The following is an 11,098-nucleotide window of genomic DNA, read 5'->3' as shown; positions in this document are numbered from 1 at the left end:
GTTAGATACACGCGATATCTCACGAAAGCGAGGTTGAATCTGCTCCAAATTTTGCATGTGCATTCATCATAGTTCGGAACAGAAGCCTATTGATTTTCGATGAATTATGTCCTATAGCGAGTTATTAATTAATCAATGATGGGACACACGGCGTCACTATGGAGTGAGATAGCTGTTTTGGGAGATCCCCTAACCTCCGATCGATAAGTCTTCTGTCTCCGACCGATATTCTCGTTTTATTACTTGTAGCGTGAGCAGACCAGGTGCTATTGTCGAAGAAAAACCAAGTCCGTCTAAGTTGGGACTCCGAACCCAGATAAAAAAAAAAACTGGATCGCGCGGCGCTAAGTCAGCTGTCAGTCAATGGTTTAGTTTAAGCTAAAATTGTTCCGCAGGCCGCACAAAATGTGTCCGGGGGCCGCATGCGGCCGACAGTTTGGACCACCCTGGTTTAGGTAATACAATGTTGTTGTTTCTGGGCAAGGTAATGATCAACCAAATGATTGGAACTAAATGTGTCAAACGCCACTATTCTTATGAAATTCGCCTCCTGATAATATGACTTACGATTCTCTTTGATCAAGCTCTTAGATTTTACTGTATTTTTACACACCACCACCTTAAAAATTGAGAAAACACCATTGCTGAAAGCAATTTGACGAAAAAATCGTGCAATATTGTGTAAGATTCATATCAAATGTTGTACAACTAGGTTTTGAGAAGCAATCCTAAGAAAATAAAACAAATATGACGACTGGTATTTATGGGAGAAATTTACACAAATTTCAGAATCACCACCAGCAATTAAACTCAAATTAGCTGGAATATCATTGTTTTGACTAGTTATCAATTTTTTTTTGTTGGGAACGAGACCTAAGTTAAACTGATCCTAGTTTGGTCAAAACTAATCCTAGCTGGTTAAAAATGGCAAATTCACAAATGCTTCAAGAATGTAATCCATTATATGGAATATTGCGCTAACCTAATGAGAAATTCATATTCTCAAACAATTATAGACAAGTTCCGTTCATAGTACATGAAACAAGCAGCTCAGAGAATGCAAAACTCAAACAAGTTTGTTACAAAATCTGAAACACCTTTCTCAATTCAATAACATCTCATGGCTTCACTACAATCAAAATCAATTCAGACTTCTTTTCATGATCAACTGTGCTGAACATATTTTGCTTCATAGCATCATTTACTAATGACCACAAACAGTGCTTTTTAACACCCAGCCTGAATCTTCCCTGACTTTCTTCTCCATCTTTTTTCACCTGGATCAAATCCTCTTTCATCAGCACCAATGACCGCCCAATTTGGGGTCGCGCTCATATAATCTGGAGCAGAAAAGGTGGCACCTGTCGTCTTGTATTCCTGGTACAGCTCATGGAATCGACTGTAATCTATCCAAGTATGCCACTTTCCTTCAACTTTGAACTTCGTATTTGCAATTAGAACACAATTTGAGTGTTCATGTTCACAGGCAAGTTCGTATTCAGGCAGCATATCAGCTAACAAGGAGACAAAATGTAATACTTCTTCATGCCATGGCACATTCTTCATAGTAAGCCCACCAGCAGTAGATGTATCACCACAATAAGTAACTCCCTTCACTTCTATGAAGTCTGGTTTACCATATTGAACCAACTCCGCATAATTCTGTATCTCTTCGTTGTTCCATGCTTTTACAATTGTCAATCTATACACAGTTCTTTGTCCTTTTTCTCCCAATGCCTTCAAGCTATCAATGAATCTTGGCCAGTAATCTTTGAATAACGGTCGATCTATCTTTTTCAGGCTATCAGGAGTGGCTGCGTCAACACTGACGTAAAGCTGTGTGACGGGCTTCAAAGTTTTTATTTCATCAGGGAATTGTGCATTTGTAACCAGAAATGATGAAATTCCTTTCTCATGTAACATTTCAATGAATGTATTAATCTGTGGATACATGATAGGTTCCCCAACCAATGAAAGAGCACAATGTTTTATCGAGAAACCTTCAACAAAACGCTCTGGGCGAACACCTGGCACACCCTTGAACTGTTTTATCATGCTGTAGTGATTTTCAATTGCACCTTTAACAATCATATCTGGTTCATCCATTTTCCATTTCCATTCTGTGCCCACAGGATTTGTGTGATGCCGCCAGCAAAAGACACATTTATTTGCACATGCTAAACTCGGAGTTGTTTCCATGCATCTATGACTCTCGATTCCATAAAATGTATGTTTGTAGCAACCTCCTCGTCCACGAAGCATAGATTTGGTCCAGCGACAAAGTTTGACACCAGAATGTGATCCCACTATTTTATATCCTTGCTTTGTCAGAGCTTGACGTAATGCTGGAGTCACCATTTCCTTAACAGGTCGTTTTTTCTTCCTCAAAGTCACACCATTCTGTGAATGATTTACTTGTGGCATTCGGTCACCTATGTCTTCAACATCCAAGACTGCTTCACTTTCGCTTCCTTCCTTTTCGTCCTCACTGCTACTTTCAACGCAATCTGCTCCACTGTCATCACCATCAATTTTTTCCATCCGTGTACCATTGCCATCATCATTAGATAATTGTGCTGGACTAGTTAACAAATCTACTACAACCGATAATACATCATTTGCCCAGGCGTCAAAATCCAATTCTTGACTGCCATGAGCACTATTAGCCACATTTTCATCACCTTTTCCAAGAGGGAAACATCTTGTTGCACATAGTTTGTGGAGACATTTGTCCAAATGCTTAGCAACTGTGTTATAGTTTTCTTCATACACAGAATTACCAAGTCCAAATACTGCATACGTGAGGCCTTGAAGCAATGATTTCTGAACTCTGAAATCATTAGCAGCTTCATCAACCCATTTATAAAACCACTTCGCGTCGTCAGGTGGCAAACCACCTGTATATGTTGAAATAAGAAAAATACAAATTGACAACGCTGAAGCATCACTAGAAAGTCTGTCTTCTGGATCATAGTCTGTGATGTCAATGATTTCAAATTTTAAATCCATGCTTTGGGCACGACGGCCTAATTCAAGACAGAATCGTTTTGCTTTACCAGATTGAGTTCCATAAATCAGCTTCAATCTTGGCCCATCTGGCTGAGCCAAATTCTCTGAATACTTGGCTTTTGTTTTCTTTTTCTTTCTTTTTTGTTTGTCACCAATATGAAAATACTGGATAACAAAAGAGCCTATTATCCCAGTTATGACAATGCTAATTAATAGAGCTACAATATCAATACCCATGATGGTATTACCTGGTAAAACACCAAAAATAAAATTATATCACATGTATTTACACCCAAAAAATAAAATACATTAGATTAAATACTGTTTTGTTTGTACGTAGAGGATATTATAGAGCATTTTATCAGTTTCGGTGGTATTTAAATCACCTTCACCCTCATAGAATAGCTATTTACGGTATATATAATATCTTCTAATTACAAACAAACAGAATTCTGTATATATTTCTGAATAATAAAATTGCACTGCAATGAAAAATAAAAATTCCATTTTCTGGAATCCCAAGAGATGCTGACGAACAAACTTGAAAACATATTCAAATTATGTGAGAAAAAATGACGTAATAATATCCTATTGAGGAGTGGCATAATTTTGTTCAATTCGAGTATTGCAATCACCAGTTCTGAGATGTGGTATTAATTAAATATTTCAAACAACAAAATCTCTGCATGAATCTATATGCAAGTAATAAAATAGGTGCTATATGACAAAAATTGCCAAGGGCAACTATTATCTGTTTATAAAAATTCTAGTATGCAAGATCAACATGTGGAACACGAAGGATCACCATTTTTATGTAACAAACTAGATTCAGTGGACATCTGGACATATATATAAATCCTCTAGACTGTAGTCCTATTAACATTTATAATAACAAATATAAGATGCCAAAAATATTCAAAATTATGATTCACCATTCCAGAAAAACTGTTATTAACACTTTTTAGTTTGTTATTGTTCTGTAGGTTTCTTTTTAGTATTGACCACTAATTCTCTTAATTTTGACAATTCAATTTCAATATCAGATTGGCTCACTGAACCATCCAAGCTCTGTATCACTATCGCTTGAAAGTCGGTAAGATTTTCATAAGCTGCTTGAGTTATGTGGCTCCTCAAAAACAATATGATATGTGGGACACATTTCCCAGGGATATGGAGCATTTTTCCAGTCAAACTTTGGAAGATTATGGCAACAGCAAGATGAAGAGATGTAGCAGGGTCTTTGTCCTGTTCAAGCTGTTGCATAAGAGACATTTTATATCCATGCAATATCTGCCGTTCTCTTTTTTTATCTAATTTCTTTAGCAAAACATCACAAACATCATTAGAACAGGCTTTTATTAGAGCGGAGTTGAAGTCTTCCAAGCTTTTTCCAGTTAAAGCTTGATGAAGTGTTTTCAAAGGAGTGTGATATTCCTCTGGCAGTCTTGTTAAAATCTTTATTCTGATTTCAGGAGTAATTTGGCTTTTCTCATCTAGGCCTGTTAAATATTCTGTGCCGATCATATTGAACAAAGCGTTCACCAGATCAGTGCATAGAGTGTGAAGTAGATTTCGGCGTAAAAGAATTGAAATCTCATTTCCAAAATATTCAAATGCTGCCACGAACAAATTTATATTCGCTAACAATGTATTGATTTCTTCCTCATATGCTTTTCTTGATTTTTTGTTTGATGAACTGACAACTGGAGCATCACTATGTTCCTGATTACCTTTTTTATTCTTTTTCTGCGATATTGTAAACTGAAAAACAGATTTAGACATTTCTTGGAAAGTTTTGGTGAGTGGTCTGTGCAAGCGTATCGCAATGGTTTCAAGAAGTGCTTCCGGACAATGTCCTTCAACACTGTCCGTCAAAAACTGTGTCAGTTCACTGACATTCATGAACTCGATTTCAGATGAAGTTGTATGTTTTTTGATTGATTCTGCTTCACCCAAAGAAGCTTCCAATTCTTGTTGTTTCTTCAATTTTTTTTTATCTTTTCCTCTTGTCTTTACCTCCCTTCCACCTATACCAGATCCACCAGATCCTTTCTCACGTTTTTTTCTTCCACTGTCTGGCACAATGTTAGACTTTTCTACAGTCTCCTTGGCATCAGGTTGTTTTCTGCCACTCATTTGAAAAGAATACAATTCCATTTCTTCTTCTGTTAAAGCAAAAACAGTTGCATCTTTTGCAGAAATCTCAGCTCTTTCCTTGAGAATAGGATCAAAAAGTGATTTACATTTCTCTTCAAATGCAACAGATGCAAATATGGAATCGACCACCAAACCTATTTCTTTCTCATCACTTTTGTGATCTTTGAGAACATGCTGTAATAATTGTGTAGAATCTGCATCTGTGAAAGGTGAGGGAAGAATAGGTTGCACATCCACCCAACTATTGGTTGAGAGAGTCTCATCGACAGTAGCTGCGATGAGACTGACTATTGTTGATCCAACACATACAGTGTTAAGAGAAATAGTATCATTGAAGCGTCTACGAATATATGATTTTGCATCACCGATTCCCATTTTTGTCAGCATATCGTATTCAAGATATCCATTCTGCTGATAAAAATTATCAATGCATTGATTCTGCGTTTTAACATACATTTCTGGAAGAAAAGTAGACTTATTTGAACGCTTCCCCACAAAATCTCCATGAATACGATTTTCTGCAAGAAGTTCATCAATAATAGCATAAAACAGTTTTGATGACATTTTGCATTCTCCCAAAATAGGTTGGAGAGAAGTGGGTCGTGAAATTGCTGTGAGAATGCCACGTATCTTACACTTATGTCTGCTTATGAAGGCTTCTGTGAATATAGCATCCTTGTTATTTTCATCCAAACGACCATCAATAATTGTGCCAAGACGGTTGACTAATTCTGCAATGAGAAATTCACCAGGCAAATCATAACTTTTGCACAAATCCGCTATCTTCACTTGGCCAATTGATTGCAATGTATCATTTATTTCTTCCGCAATGTTGTCCAAATAAGCCTTGTCCAGAAGCTTACCCAATACAAGAAAGATGGAATTGCTGGAAGAAGCGATCTCATTCGCTTTTGATTCAATATAGGAAAAATCTATATTAAGAAGACTTTGCAACTCGACTAAGCTGACCAGTCCACCATGAATGTACAGTTCATTTTTGATTTCTTGAGTTAGCTGAGAAGGTGTCAAGTATTCTTTTCCATCCATTGTGTGAATCACATCCAGTAATTTCATTTCTTGCAACTTGAGTAATATCTCGATACAATTTCTTTCTGACAATTTTTGAACTGTCGTAGATTCCTGCACCCTTTTCAGGTCTAACTGCAGTTGTTCAATATCTTTCCAATCAGTCATTTCGATGTACTGTTTGATTCAATGCTTATGAAGAGAGAAATAAGATTCGAAAGACAAGTTACACAAACTGTAAACAGCAAAACAGCCTACATGTTTGGAGAAACATAGAATATTTTACAACAATAAACATATTCAGAAAAAATGATCAAAGATTGAATCATTAGTAATGAATCATTCACAATCAATCATTCATCATAATGGAAACAATAGTTGTTGCGTGGAGTTGGATTGAAGCTGTGAGCTACTGGTATCAGTACTACTGTACTATGATGCCAGTCCACACTTGTATTACTGTATTATGGCAGCCCACTCTCAGACCATTGTGTTTGTTAGGCCATGTCCTGATGTCTGTAACTTCTGTAACTAAGCCGAGATTAGTATTGATTTGCAACGAACATATTAGCTTTGATCTATATATTATCAAAGCAAGAAAGTTAATACCGTAATATGAAATAACCAATTAACAGGAAATATCAAAGCCTGAAAGCAGCAGAGTTCTTCAACGTATAAATCACAGTATAACCACTGACAGATCGACCGCACATGAGAAAATTACGAGTCTAGTATGGTTTAGTACCACAAGTCTGCAAGTATTCCGGTGGACGTAGCATAAAGACTTTTGGGGTCTCATGTAGTTTCGTACCTAACGTACTTCCAGAGGGCGTGGCATAACAATTTTTTCACGTATCAATCCTAACTAACCCCACCTGACTACGCCATCCAAAAATTACGTCACAGTGACGTAATAGAGCCCTTCAAACTATACGAACTGTCACCCAAGACGCGCAGACGAGAACCCGAAATCGAACAGCTATTTCTCTCGTTTTCTCGTCGCAACGATCCCGATAGGAGAGAGATCGCTAACGTTAGTCAGTTCTTTATCGTCGGCGCCGATGCCATTTTGGGCGATCGTATTTGTTTTTGGCAAGCTCTATAACGTGATTGTGACGTCGTGGTGACGTAATTTTGGATGGCGTAGTCAAGTGGGGTTAGGATTGACATGTCAAAAAAGTGTTATGCAGTTATGCTACGCCCACTAGAAGTACGTTAGGTACGAAACTACACGAGATCCGAATTTTGTATATGTTATTCCTAACCCCCATCTGACTATGTCATCCAAAAGTTACGTCACTACGACGACACAATCACGTCATAGAGCTTGCCAATGGCATCTGCGCCGACGATACCAAACTCACTTACGCCAGCGGTCTCTCTCATATCACTGTATTAGGACCGTTTCGACGAGAAAAATAGCTTTCTCGATTTTGGGCGATTGTCTGTGTGTTTTAGACGACCATCCAACCATCCGTACACACACTTCTGCACTTTGGAGGTAGCCTATTTATTAGGCCACTGTGGCATCGTAGTGCTGTAAGCCTGTACGGTAGTGACATAATTTTTTGGTAGTCTGGTCTGGTGGGGGACGAGGGTCAGTTAGGAATGACATATTCAAAAATTGTTGGGCCAGGCCAACTAGAAGTGCATGTGGTACTAAACTATACCAGACCCAAAATTACTCACAATTTTGAAATTCATAAATTTAGAATATCAAAGTATTACGGTAATATTACATTACCCAATATTTGATTATTCAGTCGAAACAACAATAAATGATTGTAAGCATTACCGGTACCAAACTGCTGAACTGGTACAGGCCTAACAAAAAGTAGGCTACCAAGTGTGGGCTGGAATTTCACCAGCGTCCAGGCGTCCGAGAGAGATCGAGATGGCGTTCCACCATTCTGCAGATTGGTATAATATACCGGTACGGTACCGGTACCCGGTAGGTACGTAACTTACCGTTGTAGGTATATGGTAAGGCTATACAGATGGCATTTGCAGATTTAAACGTCCACAAACCACTGAACTATGTACAGAACGCAACGTACTATTGTAAGCTGTATTACGGTATCGGCTTTCCCCTCCCCGGGATAAATATGTCAATCCTACGAGTTAGGTACCGGTACCGCGCAAAAAGAACACGCGCACTCTAAAATAATACAACGGCAGAATAGAAAATACAGAAAGGGTGACGCAGAGTGGTTACCTTATAGAACAGTCCACAAGGTTGAGCAAATCCCTTTTTTAGTTTTTTTTAAACATTGTGAATTCACGAGTTTGTAAAAAATAATTAATGAAGACAATAATGATAAATGAATACTATAAATAATAATAACATACAAAAAACAAATATATACATCAACGAAGATTCCATTTATTTCTAGGGCCTGGAATGGGTTTGCCAACTTTGTGTTAAACTATTCCGGGACACCATATTAATGTATAGAATTTGAAAATTGATGCAACAGAAGCTTGTGAAACACGAAGCACGTCAAAAGCAACAGTGCGCGCTGCGAGTCGTGCAGCGGTATTTTCACAAACTGTAAATAATTTTATCATAATCGGAGAAACTTGTGAAATGTTGACTCTTTGACGCATAAATTCTAAAAAAATAAAACAGGGGAAATGTACAATTTGTGCTAAATAGATTTTATTATTTAACAAAAAAGACAAGAAATCAGTCTTTCTAGTAACAAGAGAGCTACGCTCAAATATATGGACACGTAGCGCCACCTAATGGCAATAATTTTGATGACGTCATAGCAAAAAAAAAGAAAGTAATAGCCTTCTGAAGAAATTTTTATCTTTAACCACTGAAAATTTCAAAGCAATTGGTCCAGTAATCAAAGCGAAAAGCGACTTTTTAAAAACGTGTCAAAGAACAAGAACAACAACATAATATTGAAACGATCGCTATGTTCACTACGTGTCCAATAATTATTGTTATTTTGCCGCTTCAAGAAGATCTTTGTTAGTTTTTATAAAGGTTATGGTAAAATTTGTAGTTTTTACTGAAATATAATAATTAATGAACTCTCGCTAAGACAAGAGCTGTCAGCGTGGCGTCCTAAAAAAGACGGCTATGCGAGCCTGAAAACTGACTGAACATTGAAATCCTGCTCTTAAGAGAGCCCCACACTAACAGTGAATTATCAACCAAAAACAAGAAAAAAAATTTTGTTACATGCTGCAACTTTATTGACTAAATTTTTAAACAAATCTCTCAGGATCAAGTTTTTGATCCTCTCCAATTAAGTTGACTGCTGTATATAATGTTATCATTCATTTTGCAATTCTGCCTTTTTCACCTTCTTTTAGTGTTATGCCATCAGGAGGTCACGGTTGACGAAACATGTCTTATCCACAGATTTCAACTCACTCCCATATTTGAATGAACCATACAGATGTAATCGGTTTTATTAAAAAATATATTTGCGTGAGTTACATCCGTTTCCACTTTTAGACGAAGCCGACACACTCAAATTGGCTTTCTAATTTAGAACACCTTGGTTGTCGTTAAATTTCGGAACAACCCAACCCCCGGTCCGGGACTGTACCGGCCATTAGGGACGGTTGATATCCCTAGCTGGGAATGGTTAATCGGTTAACCGATGTTAGATAGTTAACGGTTACGATTTATTTTAACCGTTAACTGACATCTCAGGTACAAATCATCTTTATAATGTACAATTGCTTCAAAAATGATTACGTCATCGCAAATTCATCTCCCGTGGCGTTTAATTCAAAAGAATAAGGACCCAAATAATTTAAGTAACAATATTGCTGATTATGAAAATTTGACAATGATAAATTCAGAATCAATTTTCGGTCGAAATATATTGTTCACGATATTATTGCAAAATTGTATGTTCAATGCCATCCAATAAGTGCGCCGTTAATGATGCTTTTTTATGATATCTCAAAGTAGAATTTGCACATCGAACACTGAAAATTTGTCACATAAATGACATTCCATAACGGAATCGGGTTGTACTGGAGTACTTCCACATGTACGAAGCACGCTGCATATCTTTTGCAGCAGAACGATCACGAAACTATCTTGATTCGTGAATAATTTAGAGCGATACCGGAATAAGATTACGCGAAATTCTTTGCAGCCATTGTGACGTAACAAGCTAAAATTATAAATTATTACGCCAAACGTCACGCCGTGGTTAACCGGTTAACGGTTAAAATGTTTTTCCTGAAATTTCCAGACCTAGGTATTTCATATGTTTATCCAGTATTTTCAAGTAGGCCTAATTCATATTGTTACACTTTCTAACTATTGTACAAAGGCTTTTTCTATTTTTATTATTCATTAAGTAAACGGAAATACACAATATGTCCTCATGCTCACCTTGTATTCAATCTCCTGCGCCAGAATTCACTGCAACTGCTTTTGATGATGAAGATTTTTCGTTCTAACCATTGCATTTTACGTTCGTTTGTCGGAGATAATTGCTTTTAGTGATAGAGATCAAGAATTCTGAATGATTCAGTTGAGGGTGTTGTTCGGATTCATCAACGGGATAACTATATTATGCCAAGGACGACGGACTCAACTAATGGCATATGGATGAGGATTTGGCAACGGAAGGAACTGACAAATGGGAAGAAAAAGTATATTTTATGTGTAAATTGTGACTTAATTATATATTATTTATTGCACTGTTGCTTTTTTAAAGGGATTGCTAGAAGCTACTCACTTGCATGCTATATCCGCTTTTCATAAACCCTACAATCTTGAAGTGCATTTTTCATATTGTTTTTTATCAATTCATCTCACAGATTTAATAAGTCCATTATGCACCAAACCGCGTCCACAAAAAATTTACTAAATTCTAGTTTGTGCGAAGTGTTGCCTTGCTCTTCTTTTAATCGTGTTTTTATATTT

The 11,098-nt window shown here is 37.1% G+C and overlaps 2 protein-coding genes across 2 annotated transcripts; both read right to left on the bottom strand.

Moving 5' to 3' along the window:
• Positions 1-569: 569 nt before the first annotated feature.
• LOC120340176 (S-adenosyl-L-methionine-dependent tRNA 4-demethylwyosine synthase TYW1-like) lies at positions 570-3,258 on the bottom strand. Its single transcript, XM_039408467.2, has one exon. It carries the CDS (start codon positions 3,244-3,246, stop codon positions 1,228-1,230), a length of 2,019 nt encoding a protein of 672 aa, XP_039264401.1. The 5' UTR covers positions 3,247-3,258; the 3' UTR covers positions 570-1,227.
• On the bottom strand, positions 3,258-7,018 carry LOC120340174 (E3 UFM1-protein ligase 1-like). Its single transcript, XM_039408465.2, has one exon. It carries the CDS (start codon positions 6,358-6,360, stop codon positions 3,979-3,981), a length of 2,382 nt encoding a protein of 793 aa, XP_039264399.2. The 5' UTR covers positions 6,361-7,018; the 3' UTR covers positions 3,258-3,978.
• Between the last annotated feature and the right edge of the window lie 4,080 nt (positions 7,019-11,098).

The sequence above is a fragment of the Styela clava genome, chromosome 9, assembly GCF_964204865.1.
Source record: "Styela clava chromosome 9, kaStyClav1.hap1.2, whole genome shotgun sequence".
Taxonomy (NCBI): Eukaryota; Metazoa; Chordata; class Ascidiacea; order Stolidobranchia; family Styelidae; genus Styela; species Styela clava.
This window is presented reverse-complemented; position numbering and strand designations above follow the sequence as displayed.

What these genes read in the sequence shown, in the direction of transcription:
- LOC120340176 (XM_039408467.2), bottom strand. Translation starts at nt 3,246, where the DNA reads ATGGGTATTGATATTGTAGCTCTATTAATTAGCATTGTCATAACTGGG.
- LOC120340174 (XM_039408465.2), bottom strand. Translation starts at nt 6,360, where the DNA reads ATGACTGATTGGAAAGATATTGAACAACTGCAGTTAGACCTGAAAAGG.